At 51.6% G+C, this 17,646-nt stretch overlaps 1 protein-coding gene across 4 annotated transcripts; it reads right to left on the reverse strand.

The window, feature by feature from the left end:
* Positions 1-4,913: 4,913 nt before the first annotated feature.
* Positions 4,914-17,245, reverse strand: LOC138806574 (TRAF-type zinc finger domain-containing protein 1-like). Of its 4 annotated transcripts, none has more exons than XM_069992001.1 (12): positions 17,175-17,245; positions 15,008-15,072; positions 14,250-14,385; positions 13,574-13,627; positions 11,965-12,370; positions 11,127-11,333; positions 10,566-10,642; positions 7,912-8,142; positions 7,065-7,185; positions 6,178-6,517; positions 5,863-5,932; positions 4,914-5,741 (listed from the first exon to the last, which is right to left on the reverse strand). In XM_069992001.1, the coding sequence occupies exons 2-12, from the start codon at positions 15,052-15,054 to the stop codon at positions 5,688-5,690; spliced, it is 1,743 nt and encodes a 580-aa protein (XP_069848102.1). In that variant the 5' UTR covers positions 15,055-15,072; positions 17,175-17,245; the 3' UTR covers positions 4,914-5,687. The 4 variants fall into 4 exon arrangements, with proteins under 4 accessions (XP_069848102.1, XP_069848099.1, XP_069848100.1 ...); XM_069991998.1 differs by having other exon boundaries at positions 5,863-5,935; XM_069991999.1 differs by lacking the exon at positions 17,175-17,245 and adding an exon at positions 16,432-16,548 and having other exon boundaries at positions 5,863-5,935.
* Positions 17,246-17,646: the final 401 nt, after the last annotated feature.

Consider the following 17,646-nt stretch of genomic DNA (forward strand, 5'->3'; position numbering starts at 1 on the left):
TCCCTTGAAGGGACTTGGAGTCTGTCAGCTGCCTCTCTGAGAGGGGTTCTGGAAGCTTCTGTCGGCCCATCACTTGGTCAGAAGACGAGAGCCGTGAATGGGAAAGCGCTGCTAACTCAGCTGCTTCTCCCAGAGCACACTGAGGTCCAGACAGATCCAAACCGCGGCCCTAAACTACGTGTGCTGTAAAGTTACTTGATGTATATTTATTATAATTATTTATGGTTGCATTTAACAGACTTTTCATTCAATCCGATGCGATTTACACTATGCTGTGTAAAGGAAGCTCACTACAGGAAAAAAAAAAAAAGTCACACCAATAAATAACCTTCATCTAATTCTGATTTACCCTAAGTGTGCGATCATCTACTCTTGCTGAGCAAGTTCAAAGCTTGGAGTTGCTTGGACGGCTCTGGTCCTTGAGCGCCGCCAAGTGGCTGGGAATTAAAGTGTTTCTAATGACGATGGTCTGTGCAGTCCGTGATTTTTACTCCACCAGGCTTCTGACCTGCCCACCTTGCCCATGGAAGACAGCTGAAGGAGCCAGAGCCAAGGTCAGGGCCGAGCCGAGCCTGCGTGTCCTGCCATCCATTCTGTGCTCCCCTGCCTGGGGTAGGGTTTCCACAGCAGGAGTCTGGCTGTTCACCGGCACGGGCTTGCAGGAGCACGTAGTACAGCTCACCACTTTGTGCCACAGCGATGCATGAAGAGGTAAGAAGCTGGCAGGGCTCACTCTCCCTCCCCACCCCCATGTGTGTGTGTGTGTATATATGTATGTGTGTTAATGTGCATGTGTGTCTGTATCCATCCCTGCATCCCCTCCCCACATAGCCTCTAGCATCTATGCCTGAGAACCTAACTTGGTTCTCATTTATCATGAGAATCCTTACTCATACCACCTCTTTTCCCCTCCCTCATGAATGCACTTTCAGAGCAAGGATCTCCACTGTGTGTTCATTAGGAGAGCACGGGGCACGCCTCTTCCCTTCCTCATCCTGTGTGTTGCCCAGGGTGCTGGAAGTGGATGGGCACAGCCCCTCCTAGCAAAGAGAAGACCTTTGTTTAGATTTAAATGCTGGGGGTTGAGACCTGTGCTCCTCCTGGCTAAGTACAGAAAGCATTCCTCTATTCTCCAACTCCAAGGCTATCTTCTTGGGTTGTCTCTTGAAAAAAATGAGTACACCTTAAAAGTATGCCATCCAAACCAGGTGCCAGTGGCTCACGCCTGTCATCCTAGCTACTCAGGAGTAGCTGAGATCTGAGGATCATGGTTCAAAGCCAGCCCCGGCAGGAAAGCCCCTGACACTCTTATCTCTAATTAGCCACCAGAAAACCAGAAGTGGAGATGTGACTCAAAGTGGTAGAGCGCTAGCCTTGAGCACAAAGAGGCTCAGGGATAGCACCCAGGCCCTGAGTTAAATCCCAGAACCAGCAAAATAATAGCACATACTTACTGCACTACCAAAAGGGTTAAAAAGATAAAGACAGTCAGGGAAGACTGGAACAATCAAAACTCAAAATTGTTATGAATCTGGGCACTGGTGGCTCACCTATAATCCCAGCTATTCGGGAGACTGAGATATGGAGGACTGACGTACAAAGCCAGCCCACATGGCAAAGTCTGAGACTCCATCTCCAAATGAATCATCAAAAAGATTATAAAATGTATATCAAGTGGTAGAGCACCAGCTGTAAGACAGCTGAGCAAAAGTGCAAGAACCTGAGTTCAAAACAAACCTGCCAGTGGCAATGTAGCTACAACTGTGTTTAGAAAACACTAGCACCAAATACTCTTATCTCCTGCACTGGAAATGCTCCTGGGTGTAAACCCAACCGGAATATATACATACACTTACCAAATGACATACATGCCTGCAATAATGCGCACCGCCCAGCCACAAACTAGTGAAGCTCCTCCACGGAACACTGCGCAGCAACGTGGGCGACTGAGCCCTAACCATCCTCACAGGAAGCACGCACCGTGCCATGAGGCTGTGACACTACTGCACATTCGCATGGCTCAGGCGGCAGAGTGCCAGCTGTGAACAAGTCAAGCAAGTGTGAGGCCCTGAGTTCAAGCCCCAGTAACAAAAGAACGTAAGGATCAAAGGATGTGGTTAAAATCATCCATGGAATAGAAAAACAGAGACAATTGAAAAGAGTAGCAACCAAGAGAAACATAATTCAAGAAAAGTGGAGAAAAAGAGGATATGAGTTTCCAGACAAAGTACTCATTAAGTAACTTAAAGTAGAAGGAGAACATGGTACTACACAAGTTGTCAAAGGGAGAGAGCCCGAAATCAGCTGCAGGGAGAAAGAGTCGTGTGAGCCAGAACTGAAAGAAAGGGAAGCAATACCACGAAGCTCGTTCTATCAAGCTTTACACTCATTCCAAACCAGACAGATAAACAACAATAATATTACGGTCTAGCTGGGCCCTTCATCCAGTTTCTTAATAGAACCAATGCAAACAAGATAAACTCTAGGCAGGCGCTGGAGGCTCATGCCTGTCATCCTAGCTACTCAGGAGACTGAGATCTGAGGATCACAGTTCAAAGCCAGCCTCAGCAATAAACCACCAGAAAACTGGAATTGGCATTGTGGCTCAAGTGGTAGAGCACTGGCCTTGAGCACAATGAGCTGAGGAACAGCACCCAGGTCCTGAGTTAAATTAAAAAAAAAAAAAAAAGTAAATTACAGCACCAAATTCAAAGAAAGAAAAACCTACCATCTAGAATTCTATACCTAACAAAAACATCTTTCAAATGGAGAGAACTGGAAAACCCAGAGACAAATCAGACATGCAGTTGAGAAAGTACGTGCTTAATGGATTCAAGATTGTCCTTTTGTGACTAAATGAAAACTTCTAAACCTAGATGGTGATAATGGTGCGACACAATAAATTAGCGCCACCGATGTACAAACATGAAAATGATTAAACCGTTTAAGTTTCATGTTAGTTGTTTTACCGTGATTTCTAAAGTGGAGACCCAGGTGTGGTGGTGTGCCCAGGTGTCCCTGCTATACAGAAAAAGGCTGGAGACAGGAAGATAGCTCATCACAGGATTTCAAGAGCAGTTGAGGCAGCACAGCAAGACCCCAGCTTTTTTTTTTTTTTAAAGCCAGGTATAGTGGCACCTACTTGTTTGTACTACCAGCACTCACAGAGGTCAAGCCATCAAGGAAAGTCAGAGTTCAAGGCCACACCAGGTGTGAATGACACATGCCTACAATCAGGAGGCTGACATCAGGACTGACGTTCAAAGCCAACCTGGGCAGTAAAGTCCACCAGACTCCATGTCCAACTCACCAGTAAAATGCTGTCCTGCAGGCATGGTTCAAGTGGTAGAGTGCCAGCTGTAATCAAGCAAGCTGAGAGCATGCCAGGTTGCGGATCTCAAGCTACTGTACCTGCATGCATACACATGTAGGTGCACTCAATGCGTGTGTGCGCACACACACACACACACACAAACGGGCCAGGCACCAGTGACTCGAGCCTGAGATCAGGAGATTTCAGTGGGAGGCAGCCTGCACGTAAAGGGATTTCTTCAGTCAACAGGTGCGTGCCTGTCACCCCAGCTGTGAGAGGCCAGGATGAGGGGATCATAGCTCCAGGCCAGCCTGGACACGAGGCATCATGGCACGTGTGCCTGTTCTTAGAGCTATGGCAGGCAGCCCAAAATAGGCAGACTGGTCCCGGAGGGAAAAGGATTAAAAGAATGACAAAGCAAATGTGATAGAAGTAAAAAAAAAAAAAAAAAAAGTACTGTCAAATGAATCATTCAGAAACACAGCAGTGAATACCAGAAAAAAAAATTAAGCCTCAACACTGTTGGCTTTGGGGAGATGATTTAAGATGAATATTCAACTGTTCAGCTGCACTCTTAGTTACAGGTAAGACTTTAAAGATTTTCAAAAATTATATCCACTTTCTAAGCTATTAGGAACTATCCATTCCTATAAACTGAAAGCAAATGAGTCCACCGTGATTGGATACAGCCAAGCCCCACCCCTGGGGGGACACCCCTGCCCCTCCCCCCGCCCGCAGCTGAGGGCGGGAAGAGCTGTACTTCAGCTACCAGGGACCTCCAAGCCAGTGGCCACTCTTGGGCCACCCTGGCGCCTCTCGGGACGGTTTTCCTTCTTCCTGAGCTCGAGCAGGGTAACATCTCACCCCAGCACAGTGCTCTTTCTTCTCAAGATGAGTCTTTGTTCAGAGTCCTCCATGTGTCAAAAGCAAGTGGCACAGCCTTCTGTAAATTGCTACTGTTTCCATGTGCCTTACTTGCCACCACCGCACTGGCCCTCCCTCTCCTCTCGCCCCTCCCCCCCCCCCCCCCCCCCACACACACACTAGCTTGTTGGAAGAACAAATGAGCTTCAAATGAGCTAGGGGGCTGAAAGGCTCTGCACAAACTGCAATGGGCAGAGTGGGCAGAGAAAGTCCCAGCAAGGAGCCACTATGAGAGCACGTGCAGGCTGCTTGGGTTTTGTTTGGAGCTGAAGTCCTGGCTGTCCTTGGCCTTCCAAGGGCTGCGACTACAGAGGTGTATTTCTGTGCCTGGCTCCAAATTGAGGCTTGCGAACAATCTGCCCTTCTCTGTTCAGTCAGAGCCCCCTCCCCGGCCCCCTGAGCTATCACTGGAGCTTCAGCAAGCCTCTCCTTGAAAAGCTGCCACACCAGGCGCTGTAGCTCACACCCATCTCCCCACGGGAGGCGGAGAGGCAGGATCATGGCAGGCACAAAGCCTGCCCAGGTCAAAACTGTTGAGCCGCAGGGTACAGGCACAGCTCAGGGGGCAGATCACCTGCAAGCCCCGGATGCCCACGGCAGGGCTGCCAGGTGACGGGGTACTGAAGAAACTGCCCGCCACCAGCTCCCCGAGTCTCCACGGAGCCGACAGCCTGGCTGAACTCCAAGTACAAACTTTATTTCTATTACAAGGAACAGATAATAATTATAATAGTAAAATAAAAAGAAGGGAAAGGGGCTCTAGCAGCGCTTTCCAAGCCTAGGCCTGGGGCCTCCGTCCTGACCACAGCAGGGCCCAGCCAGGACAGGCAGCCACCAGCTGCCCGAGGAGAGGGCAGTGAGGACCGGAAGCCACAGCAGCCACCCGAACAGGAGGCAGCGATGCCAAGTGCCACAGAAGCAGCTTAACACACAGCCCCCGCGCACGCACCTACGCTCGACTCCCCTCGGGCCTCCTTCCTGACACCATGACTGGCCTACGAGCGAGCATCAGAGGCCAGAGGCTGGAGCTGGTCAGGAAGCACACAGGGAAGGTCCCAAAAGTCCCAAGCTTAAGAGCCCACAGGAAAAAAAAAATCACTGGTGGCTGCCAGTTTCCTAAAACCCTCCCCTCCCCCTTCCCTCCACCAGGACTGCAAAGCACCAAGGAGCGGCGGCGGCAGTGTCAAAACACAGAGCCTGGTGGGCAGAGCCATGAGAGGCAGTGGAGGCCGGACGTGCCTCCCGGCCTCCCTCCGCGGCCTCCCTCCCTCCCTCACACCCAGAGTCCTGCAGCACAAGCCCAAAGACACAAAATGGCCAGAACCTAGAAAAAGTAAAAAATCCACGAAGCCTCTCCTGCCTGAAGAGCCTGAGAGAAAGGCCTGCGGTGGCAAGTGCTGTGTGCATAGAAGGTGGGCGCGGGGCGCGGGGCTCAAGCCTCTGGATGTCATCACTCCTCCTCTTCCTCCTCAGCATCGCCAGCCCCCTGTGGCTTTGGCTTCGCCTGCACCAGAGCAACACGAAGGCAGGCTGAGCGGCGGGGGGAATGGGGCTGAAGCCCCCTCTCCAAAGGCCAAAGGAAGTCCTTCCCACAACCAGCCCCACCTCGCCTGCCACCCCGCTACCTTGGCGCCTCGGCTGCGGTAGTTGGCAGCGGCAGGGGCGGCCCGGGAGCTCCTGCTGCCTTCACTCCTGCTGCTGGAAGAAAAGGGAGAAACACCAGCTCCCGAGATGCCCCTGAGCAGAGTCCAACGGTGAAGGGACACCGAGAACCCAGCGGTGCCCAGAGCGGCCCTTCGCAGCAAATCAACAGGAAAGCTGGCGGACAGCGGAGGCAGCGTGTGCTCAGCACGCCAAGGCAGTGACCAGACCCGACCACGCTCCCCTGCGCTGTGCTCAAGTGCCAGCTCCAAGTACCACCCCTAGCTACCCGTGCTTACCTGGCTCCATAGCCCCCCGCAGGCCCACGGGGGAGGGAGGGCACCAGGTTTTCGGGGTAGAGATTTCGGATAGAGTGAATCACTGAGGGGTGGTCCGTGGCCATTGAGCTATTCTGTCCTCCCCAGCTCCGCCCCCGGAGCTCCTGGCCGTCTGCGTTGTTGAGCTTCAGCACTCGTGGAGGGCTGGGCTGGTACCCAGACCTGGGGCCTGGCGTTGATTTTAACAGTCGGTTGCAGGTCGCGGTCATATTATTCATGGGTCTGCTGGGAGGCAGAGGATAGGCGGAGCCTTTCGCAGGCCCCTGCTTGGTGTCCTCCATGTAACCAGAAGACAGGTCTCCTGGGAAGAGACAAGAGTCACAGCCTGAGAGCAAAGTCTACTCTTGCTATTAATGCTGGATTCCGGGCAGGAACTGAACTATTCTGAATAGAAAACAACGGGGCCCCTAAAGGATACCTGAACTCCGAACTCCAGGAGAAAATCAGGACGATCTACTCCACACACTAGTGAGTCTCCTAATGGTTCACAAAGTGTGTGTGCGAGCCTCATTTCTAATTGGTTCTACAGTGGTAAGTTTGAAAATAGTCCACTTTTCTAGCCATGAGTCTTGTGACTAACAGCAGTACTAACAGTGCATGCACAGGAGATGCACAGCTAATTCTAATGGGACTCAAGGCTACCCAGAGCCTTTATCCCAGCAATGCAGCCTCAGGGCGACAGCTCAGGAGAACAGGGGCACTCAACTGGCCCCAGTGGAGCTTCCCGGGAGACCCTTGGTGCCAGGTAACCCAAGATCCCCACAGCCCCCAGAAGGCAACAGAGGAGGGGCGGAGGGTACAGAGCCAGTGGCGGGCCAGGCCACGGCTGAGTGCAGCCGGGCGGGTACCCTGGTGCCTGCTGCGCCTCCGGAGCTGCTCTGGTGAGGCCTCCTGCCGCTGAGGATCCTGTCTCCGGAAGCCCTCCGTCCCGTGGCTGTGTGCCGTGGCTGGGCGCTGGTCACACTGGTCCTAAACAAGCAAAACCAAAACTAGTCATCCGAATTGAGAGGGCTGGGAGCAAAGGGGGCACAGCAGGTAGGGTGATCATGCACTGTGGAGGGAGGCTGACAGGCACTAAGCAGGTCCTGGAAGGAAGAAGCCCACGGTGGGGACAAGCAGCCATCCCACAGCATCAAAGGCACTGAGGGCACCGAGGAAGGGCTGGCCTCGGGGGCCCAGAGAAGCATGCCGTGCGTGCCGACAAGTGCAGCTCGCTTGATTGTCTCCAGTGGTGCATCCAATACCTAGATTTTTTTTTTTTTTTTTTGGCCATTCCTGGGGGCTTGAACTCAGAGCCTGGAGACTGCTCAAGGCTAGCACTCTGCCCCTTGAGCCACAGCACCACTTCCGGCTTTTTCTGTGTAGGTGGTGCTGAGGAATCGAACCTAAGGCTCCATGCTTCCTGCATGCTAGGCAAGCACTCTACCACTGAGCCACCTTCCCAGCCCAATGCTTAGATTTCTTACAAAAGTGAAGTAAAGCTGGCACCTGTGGCTCAGGCAGGAAACCCGAAAGGCTCTGTGCCCACATAAATGCAGTCCTGGTTTGAGGTCCGTGGCCAGAAGGCAGGCCCTCAGATAGGTCCCAAAACAGGGCATGAATTTCTGAACAGGTGGAAATGCTAAAGTGCGGAAAGCTCAAATTCACTCACAGAGGTTCAACAGACAGACAGACAGACACTCCAGGAGCTTGTACCTGGTGATGGAACAGCACCTCTTCCTCTAGCTGCACCCCACAGAATTCACATGGGATGACGACGCCGCCTTCCACGGGAGACAGAGTGCTTAGGCCTGTCACAAAGCCTAACTGGTCATATGTCGCCTGCTGCAGAATGTTCTGGAAAAGATCGCCAGGATCCTCCACCCGGCTGGAAGAAGAGCTGTCAGGACCAAGTGAAGGTAAGGCACGTGATGGATTACAGCTTGTCTGTCATTAAAAAACAAACACCAGATTTTAAAAATCAGAGGTTAAAATCAAAGCATTTTACTACTACTTAATATTGAGGAGGGCTAAAAAAGGGTGAGGAGAACATAACTAGAATCTTTATTGGTTTACTTTATGGTGTTGGGTGGTTCTGGTTATTGAACCTATTGCTGTATACACAGTAAGTCCACTCTATCACTTGAACCATGCCTCTAGCCTTGTCTTTGGAACTTTATTTTGAAATAGGTAGGATCTCACTTCGACTCCGGCCAACCTTGAACTCTGTACCCACCTGCATTCATCTCCTGAGCACCATACCTAGCCGGATGATCTTGTATGTGTGGATGGCACTAGGACTAGAACCCAAAGCACATCCCTCATCTCCTAGACTGTTTTCCTATTTTGTTCATGTGATTGTTCTTTCTAAATTTACAAAGATCCAAGATACTACCAAACTAAGAGAAAGATGCAAATATTATATTTTTTTTTCCCATCGGTCGTGGGCCTGAGCTCTGGGCCTGGGCGCTGTCCCTCAGCTCTTCAGCACAAGGCTAGCACTCTACCACTTGAGCCACAGCGCTACTTCCGGCTTTTTTTTCCTACTTATGTGGTGCTGAGGAATTGAACCCAGGGCCTTGAGCATGCAAGGCAAGCGCTCTACCACTGAGCCACCTTCCCAGCCTAGCCTTGCACTCTTGCTTGGCTTATTTGATCAAGGCTTGAACTCTACCACTTGAGCCACACCTCTACTTCCAGGTTTTTATGCTTAATTGGACAAAAAGAGTCTCAAGCTTTTTTTTTTTTTTTTGGCCTTGGGCTAGTTTCAAACCTTAGCCCTCAAATCTCACCTCCTGAGTAGTTAGGATTGCAGGCGTGAGCCACTGGCACCCAACCTGGTTATTATTCCTATTAGTAAGTTTTCTTTTGCTGCTTCTAAATCAGTAAGTACATGTATTAAGTTGTATTATCCCATTCATGAAGGAAAGTCTGCTCCATTACCTAGAGCTAAATACCACAGCATTGAGCAATTTTGGAAATGCTGCATTAGGCCAAACAGTCAGAGTCGAGTGGACTCCCTTGTAAAACTAGCAGGATGGTGCAAGTCTGTAGTCCCAGTCCCACTCGGAAGGCTGAGGAAAGAGTTAAGAGCAGCCTCAGCCACCCAGCAAGACTGTTTCCTAGGTACTCAGAAGACTGCTATCTGAGAATCGAAGTTCAAAACCAGCCTGAGCAAGAAAGTCCACGAAGACTCTTATCTTCTTTTTAACAGATTTTTTTTTTTTTTTTTTTTTTTTGGTCCAGTTGTGGGGCATGAACTCTGGGCCTGGGCACTGTCCCTCAGCTCTTCAGCTCAAGGCTAGTGCCCCACCACTTGAGCCACAGCGCCACCTCCGGCTTTTTTCTTTTTGCTTATGTGGTGCTGAGGAATCGAACCCAGGGCCTCAGGTATGCAAGGCAAGCGCTCTACCACTGAGCCAACTTCCCAGCCCGACTCTTATCTTTTAAAAAAAAAAACAAAACAAAACACCAAAAGCCAGGCACCGGTGGCTCACACCTGTAATCCTAGCTACTCGGGAGGCTGAGATCTGAGGGTCGCGGTTCAAAGCCAACCCCGGGCAGGAAAGTTTTGAAACTCTTATCTCCAATAAACTGCTAGAAAACCAGAAGTGGTGCTGTGGCTCAAGTGGTAGAGCATTTGCCTTGAGCTGAAGAGCACAAGGGCAGCGCCCAAACCCAGAGTTCAAGCCCCACGACCGACCGAAAAAAAACACCCAAAACAAAACACCAAAACAAAACACCAAAAAGCCGGGCGCTGGTGGTTCACACCTATAACTCTAGCTACTCAGGAGGCTGAGATCTGAGGATCACAGTTCAAAGCCAGCCAGGTCAGGAAAGACTGTGAGACTCCTATCTCCAATAAACCACCAGAAAACTGGAAGTGGCACTGTAGCTCAAGTGGTAGAGCACTTGCCTTGAGCTGAAGAGCACAGGGACAGTGCTCAGGCCAAGAGTTCAAGCCCCATGATGACCAACCAAAAACAAACAAACAAAAAAAAACACCAAAAAGTTGGAAGTGAAGGTGTAATTCAAGTGGCAGGATGCCAGACTTGAGCCAAAAAAAAAAAAAGCTAAGACCCAGTGCCCAGGCCTTGAGTTCTAGCCTCAGTACTAGCAAAAAAAATAAATAAAAATGGAAAGAATAAAAGAAAAAAGGAAAGAATCAGGAAAACTCAGAAGCTACCATGGAGGAACTTGGTTCAGAGGTGCAAACCTCCAAATCACCCAGAAGTGATCTCACAGGGCAACAGCCAGAATGAGCATGGTGTTTCTAGGAGGAAAAAAGGCCGACTTCCACAGCCACACATCAGCTGGGCACTGAGTGTGCGTATGACTTCACCAACTGCACAGTTCGGTTCTCAACACACCTGGTGGTCAATCAGCAGGTCTTCTGGGTAGAGCTCTTCACAAAATTCACAAGGCAGCATGGTCTCATCTGCTGCACCTAGGTAAGCTCACAGTTAGATGCAACAACAACAAAAACGGAATTGATTAAAAAGCAACAAAAGTGAGAACCTAGCCAGGCAAAGTGTCTCAATCCTAGCTACTTGGCAGTCAGAGATTGGGGGATGAAAATTGGAGACTCAAACTCAACCAATGGCCGAGTGCGGTGGCACAGGCCCAGTGGTGCATGCCTGCCATCCCCCGTGACACACGCATATACACACACATATACATATTTCAGGTTGGTACAGTAGCTAAAGCCCGATCCTGGCCGAGATCCACAAGATTGCAGTCCAGGCTAGCCTACGCAAAACAGCAAAACCCAAGCAAAAAACAAAAAGGGCTAAACACAAGGCCCAAGAGGGAGAGTGCCCGCCTAGCCAGGAAGCCTTGAATTAAATCCCAGCACCTACAAAAATGTGTGACAATGTTACACGTTGTATAATGTAACAAAAATTAGTCTAACGCAGAATGTTCACACCTACCTTTCCTATCAATCAAAGAACCGGGACCACTGTGCAGCTGCTCCGCCTCGCACACAGCCTGCCAGAAGTCCTGCTCCGCCATGCTGGAGGCCTGGCCTTCACTCTGCAGACTGAGGGCCAGCATGAAGTCCAGATTTGCGCTATCTTCACCACTCTTTGTGGGGGGCTGCTGGCTTCTGTTCCTTTCCTGTCTTTCTTGTTCTTCAACTGAACAAAAACAATCAGCACTCAAGATACGTTGGAGATATAGCCAGACCTCAAGTTTCCAAATCTACACGAGTCCATCAGCATCCTCTGAACCCTACGTGTGCCATCAGATTAAGATGCACTATTATTACAGTATTTTACTGATCTGCAACGCTGGAATGGGGGCATAGCTTGGGGATGGACAAGCATGAGACCTGAGTTCACTCTCCAGTACTACAGAAATGGTACTGTTACCGAGCAATTGCGAGGGGTGGAACTCGGGTGGCATGCTTGCCTAACTCCAAGGACGTGGGTTCCCTCCCCAGCACAAGAAAAGTCACTCCGTTACTAAGCACCACTACTGGCCAGGCACTGGCCTAAACATTTTGCATGTTCTTCCTGTTGAGAACTGAGCTCATACATGGAAAGCACTCTGCAGAAACAAATATAAGGAGTATCAGCTACTTGCAGCAACAGCAGCATCAACCCTACAGAAATCTACCAAGGTTCTGACATTGCTATTCCACAGGAAAAGTAGGAACTCTACTCTCCTTAGCCTGGCAGACTTCTACTATCATAATCTACATGGCCTCATTTGCCCCAGGGATGGTGCTGCCATTCCCGGGGTACCCTAACCCCAAATGTAACTCACACAGATTATTCTGAATTGGAAAATGGGCTGGCACATTCCTTTGGCTTGAAGTCCTGCTGTGCACAGAGTCTGACTCAAGGCTTCTCAGGGGCCTCGAGGACAGCCGCACAGGTGGGTCCAGAGACTCGATCTGTCTGAGGAGCTGGGAAGCAATCCAGATTCTGTCTTGACCCCACGCCTCATCATACGCATTAGGAGACATAGCAGTGGTGTTCCTCTTTTCCACTTCCTCTCTGCCACAAACGACAGGGTGAGTCTTCAGGTCTTTCACGAGGACATTGCGTCCACAGCTGCCGCACGGCTCCGTCCGGGCCCCACAGTACTCTTCATGCTCCTTCAGTTTGAGAACAGCAAGTTCCAAATCGCAGTGCTGGCAGAGAGCAAGCCGCAGAGGGCAGTCGGTCTCCTGCAACACACGGCAATGAGCAGTTAACACACACTCTTAAGAGGCTGTGCCTTTAGGACAGAAAAGAAAACTCCCATCTTCTCTTTCAATCCCTAGCTTTCTTGGTCATCTAGTTTTCTAAGGGTTTGAAAACTACAGTTTCCTCTGTGTGTCTCCAGAGTTCTTCAAGAAACTCTTAGAAGGAATCTTCGAAGCTGCCCTGCCATCATGTAGTTTTGTTCATCGATACCTAAAAATCAGCCAAGGCAAGGTGCTGGTGCTCACGCCTGTAATCAATCCTAGCTACTCAGGAGGCTGAGATCTGAGGATCACAGTTCAAAGCCAGCAACAGCAGCAAAGTCTGTGAGACTCTGATTTTCAATGAACCACCAGAAAAGGGGAAATGCTGTGGCTCAAAGTGATGAGTGATGGCGTTAAGCAAAAAAACTCAAGAACAGGGGCTGGGAAGGTAGCTCAGTGGTAGAGCGCTTGCCTCGCATGCCTGAGGCCCTGGGTTCGATTCCTCAGCACCACATAAGCAGAAAAAGCTGGAAGGGGTGCTGTGGTTCCAGTGGTAGAGTGCTAGCCTTGAGCTGAAGAACTGAGAGACAACGCCCAGGCCCAGAGTTCAGGCTCCATGACCAGCAAAAAAAAAAAAAAAAAAAAGACTGTTAGCTTTCCCAAAGTATTTTCCTGAAAAATGTGAATGGGCCCCAGGTAAGGCTTCTCTAAAAGATATGAGAACAGTACATAAAATGAACTTGACATTGAGTCTGAACTCGACGTAAGTGTTTGATCTATCCAAAGGACATGGTGTAGAGTTCCTGGTGCCACACACTAGTACAAACTCCACTTGGACTCTGTTGCAACCATTCAGGTTACAAAGCCATGAGCTGTGGCTCAAGTGGTAGAGCGCTAGCCTTGAGCTGAAGAACTGAGGGACAGCGCCCAGGCCCAGAGTTCAGACCCCACGACCGGACCCAAAAATAAATAAATAAATAAATAAAACTCAAGGACAGTGCCCAGGCCCTGAGTTTAATCCCCACAACTGACAGGAAGGGAGGAATGGAGGGAGGGAGGGAGGGAGGGAGGGAGGGAGAGAGGGAGGGAAAAGAAAAGAAAAAAAATTATAATAAGTCTATCAAACTGTTTTTCCATGTGCTCTGAAATCTTAGTAAGAACAACCCATGTAAGTTCCTCCCTTCATAGTACATGACTACAAACCTCATGCTTCTTCAACTGCCTCTTCTCCAGCTTCTTGTTACATTTGCAGACCACCTAGGGTAAAAAGTCAGAATAAGCTAGCTTTAAAATGACAGTGTGGGCCGGTACCAGTGGCTCACGCCTGTCATCCTAGCTACTCAGGAGGCTGAGATCTGAGGATCTTGGGTCAAAGCCAGCCCGCAGGAAAGTCCATGAAACTCTAATCTCCAACAAACCACCAGAAAACCAGAAGTGGCGCTATAGCTAAAGTGGTAGAGTGCTCACCTTGAGCTGAAGAGCTGAGGGACGGTGTCCAGGCCCAGAGTTCAAGCCCCACAACCGACAAAAAAAAAAAAAGACAATGTGGCCGGCACTAGCTACTCAGGAGGTTGTGATCTGAGGATCATGGTTCCAGGCCAGGCAAGAAAGTCCATGGGACTCTTACCACCAATAAACTATTCAGAAAAGCCAGAAGTAGTGCTGTGGCTCAAGTGGTAAAGCACTAGCCTTGAGCACAAAGCAGCTCAGGGACAGTGCCCAGGCTGAGTTCAAGCCTCAGAACCAAGCAAAAAAAAGAAAAAAGCAATACAAAAAAAAGACAGTACGCTCTTCTCTTATTGCAAAATCACAAGTATAACACATTTAAGAACAACTGCAAGTAAAACACATCAACCCTGGGGGAACTGGTGTCTCTCACCTGACTGTGTTCTGTAGCCATGTGAATCTCCATTTCGGATTTGGGAAACGGTTCCTTGCAGATGGGACACACACCAATGTTCCTTTGACAGTGGATTTCATGGATGGTAAAGTTAAACACGGGTATTTCTTTTGAGCTACAGAAACAGACCAAAACAACAGACAGGCATTACTAATCGATCTGTGCCTTACCTTGAACAGTGCTATCATATGGAAATTTGTTCAATTACTGTTGTTGGGTTTTGTTTGTTTTTTTAGGGTTTGTTTCTGCTGGTATCAATGTTTAAACTCAGGGCTTTGCCGTAACTTGGCTTGCTTGCTCACAGCTGGTGCTCTACCATTTGAGCCAGGCCTTTTCTTGGCTGGTTATTTTCAAGATGGAATCTCTCAGGAAAGTAAAGAGTCTAGGGCCCAGGAATATAGAGTGATACAGTGCCTGCTAGCATGCCAAAGCCCTGGGTTCAATCCCAAGCAAGCCAAGGAAAGCAAATGAGGCTCCAGAACAGTCCATGCAACAGAGTCAGTCATTAAATGCAGGAAGCAGAGCCCCGCCTCCCAGCCCGGTCACGGCTGCTCACTCCACCCAAGCCAGCTGCCCTAGCAAATGACTAAAACAGGCAATTTTTCAAAATTGTTAAGCAGCTCTAGCTCTACTGACTTGTACAATACAGTATACAGTTGCAATTTTGACCTACCAAAAATAACAATTTGTTACAGAGGTTAGTTTATCCTCATTGAACATCAGGTTTCAATTCTTACCAGTTGTTACAAAGACGAGTATCCTGGTCATCGGGAAATTCCGCCATCTTTTACTCTTCTGAGAACTGCAAAGAAAGATGAACTTTCATTTCTGCTTTGGGGGTGACATGCAAAAAATAGTAAAAATACCACGCTGGAAGTGTGGCTCCATCTGGTTAAATGCCAGGTGCCAGAAAGTGAAGTGAACATGAACACCGGCCTACTGGGCACCAGTGACCCACGCCTGGGATCCTGGCTGCTCAGAGGCTGAGACTGAGGATCACAGTGTAAAGTCAGCCTGGAAGGAAAGCTGTGAGACTCTTACCTCCAATTAAACACCACAAAGCCAAGCCGGGCGCTGGTGGCTCACGCCTGTCATCCTAGCTACTCAGGAGGCTGAGATCTGAGGATCACGGTTCAAAGCCAGCCCGGGCAGGAGAGACCGTGAGACTCCTATCTCCAATAAACCACCAGAAAACCGGAAGTGGCGCTGTAGCTCAAGTGGTAGAGCGCTCGCCTTGAGCTGAAGAGCTGAGGGACAGCGCCCAGGCCCAGAGTTCAAGCCCCACGACCGACAAAAAAAAAAAAACAAACACCACAAAGCCAGAAGTGGAGCTGTAGCTCAAGCACTAGCACAAAAGCTCAGGAATAGTGCCCAGGCCCTGAGTTCAAGCCCCATGACTAACCAAAAAAAATAAACTTCTTTCTTTTTAAAGGGCAATGCAGAAAGCAAAGCGCTGTTACCTTCTCTACCAATATTTACTTCAAATTTTTCCTTTCCATGACACACACACAGAAAAAATAGAAGTCTGAACACTGAGCCCTAAGAAAGGCTCTGTAATAGTTTTGGCACGATCAAACCAGCTGCCCTGGCACTGAGAATGTTTACAAACTTGTAAAAATATATCGCTTCTGGCAAAAGAACAACTTGGTGACCAAGAAAAACGAAGAGGATGTATGAAGCGGATTCTCGTTGTTGAACCCTGGGCCTGGGCGCTGTCCCTTCCCCGGAGAGCGCTCCAGCCACAGCGCCACTTCCGGTTTTCTGGTGGCTTATTGGAGAAGAGTCTCGCGGCCTTTCCGGCCCGGGCTGGCTTTGAACCGCGATCCTCAGCTCTCAGCCTCCTGAGCAGGATTACAGGCCTGCACAGACTATTTAAAGAGAAAGCAGAGACAACTAGGGATGAGATGGCGGGAACTCGGAGGAGGGCGGCCAGGGAGGCGCTTCCCAGGAAGGGGCTTCTGAACGGAGCTGCACCGGGCGCCGGTCATCCCGCTACTCAGGAGGCTGAGGTCTGAGACCGCGGTTCAAAGTCAGCCCGGGCGGGAAAGGCCGGCGGCGGGGGCGGCGCCCAGGCCCGGCAAGAACAAAAACCGAAACCAAACCTAAGATGCGAAGCGCACAGAGCCGGTCGGGGGGGTCGGGCTCCCGGCAGGGCTCCGACCTGCGGGCCGCCGGGGGTGATCGGGTGCAGCGGCCCTCCGCGGGGCGCGCCGGGGAAGGGAGGAACGCGGGGGCCCGGCGGGCCCGGCTCGAGGTGCGAGTTCTGCCACCTGTGGGCTTTGGCCCTTGGGACGCTCCGCTGCCCCGCGCTCCCGAGGGTGGCGGGGAGCACGAGGGGGCCGAGGGGCTCCGGGCCTCCGCGGGCCCCGGGCGGCGCCGGGCCGGGTGCCCGGGGCGAGCGGCGGTTGGCCCGGCCGTTGGCGTCGCCGGGCGAGCGTTCGCGGCTGAACGCGGCTCCGACACCCTCCGGTCCCGAGCGCCCCGCGGGGAGGGACAGCCGCGGCCCCGGGCTAGAGGCGGCGCGCAGAGGCCGTGACCCTCGCGGCCGGCCAGCGGGGCTCGAACCCGGGCCCCGCGGCTCCGAGGCCGCGCCCGGCTCCCCGCGGGCCGCCCCCACCCCACGCCGGCCGGCGAGGCTCGGGCTCCCGGCCCAGGCCGGCGCCGAGCCCAGCTCCGCCCCGGGCGCGGCGGCCGGAGCTGCGGGGCGGCGGGGCGCGGCGGCTCCCCGGCTCCCCCGGGCCGCGACGAGCGCAGCGCCGCTCCGCCAGCGCCCGGCGCAGACCCCGCCGCCGCGCCCCGCCGCCGCCCGGGGCCGCGCCCCGCCCCTGCGGGCCAGACGCCTTCCGAAACGGAGGCCCCCGGGGCCTCCTGGGGTCCCCGGGCGCGAGTCGCCGCCAGGCTCACCCGGGACGAGAGCAGGAACGCGGCCGCGCCAGCCACCGCCGCCGATCCCTACGGCCGCCGAACAACGGCCCCCGGAGCTGCCTCCGCGCGGCGGGGCGTCGCGGAGGAGCGCTCCCATTGGCCAGGGCCGGCCCCCGATGAGGGCCCATTGGACAGTACTGCTGTCTCTCTCCGGGCCCCGCCTTCCGAGCCCTGATTGGTTCATCGAAGCTCCAAGGGAGCGTGTCCCTGAGAGCCCCAACCCCTCGCACATCTGGACGGAGCGCCTGATTAGCAACTGCCCCCCCACACACAATATTTGCATGAATAATATTGTGCAAACATTACGAATGAGCCTAATATATTAAGATAATTAATTGCGTTCTGTCATAGGCCATAAATATGTATTTGTCACTCTTGTTGTGACTCTAATGCCCTGTGCGAGACTTCTGACCATATAAGAGCACTCGGCTTTATGCAGTGCACGGACCAA

This window comes from Dipodomys merriami, unplaced genomic scaffold, assembly GCF_024711535.1.
Source record: "Dipodomys merriami isolate MVZ:Mamm:240054 unplaced genomic scaffold, mDipMer1.0.p SCAF_400, whole genome shotgun sequence".
Classification (NCBI taxonomy): Eukaryota; Metazoa; Chordata; class Mammalia; order Rodentia; family Heteromyidae; genus Dipodomys; species Dipodomys merriami.

Coding starts and splice junctions, on each gene's coding strand:
- LOC138806574 (XM_069991998.1), bottom strand. CDS start 15,054: ATGGCGGAATTTCCCGATGACCAGGATACTCGTCTTTGTAACAACTG. Junction 6,518..7,064: donor GAGGCGCAGCAGGCACCAGG/GTACCCGCCCGG, acceptor GTCTCTTCCCAG/GAGACCTGTCTTCTGGTTAC. Junction 5,742..5,862: donor ACCGCAGCCGAGGCGCCAAG/GTAGCGGGGTGG, acceptor GCTCTGGTGCAG/GCGAAGCCAAAGCCACAGGG.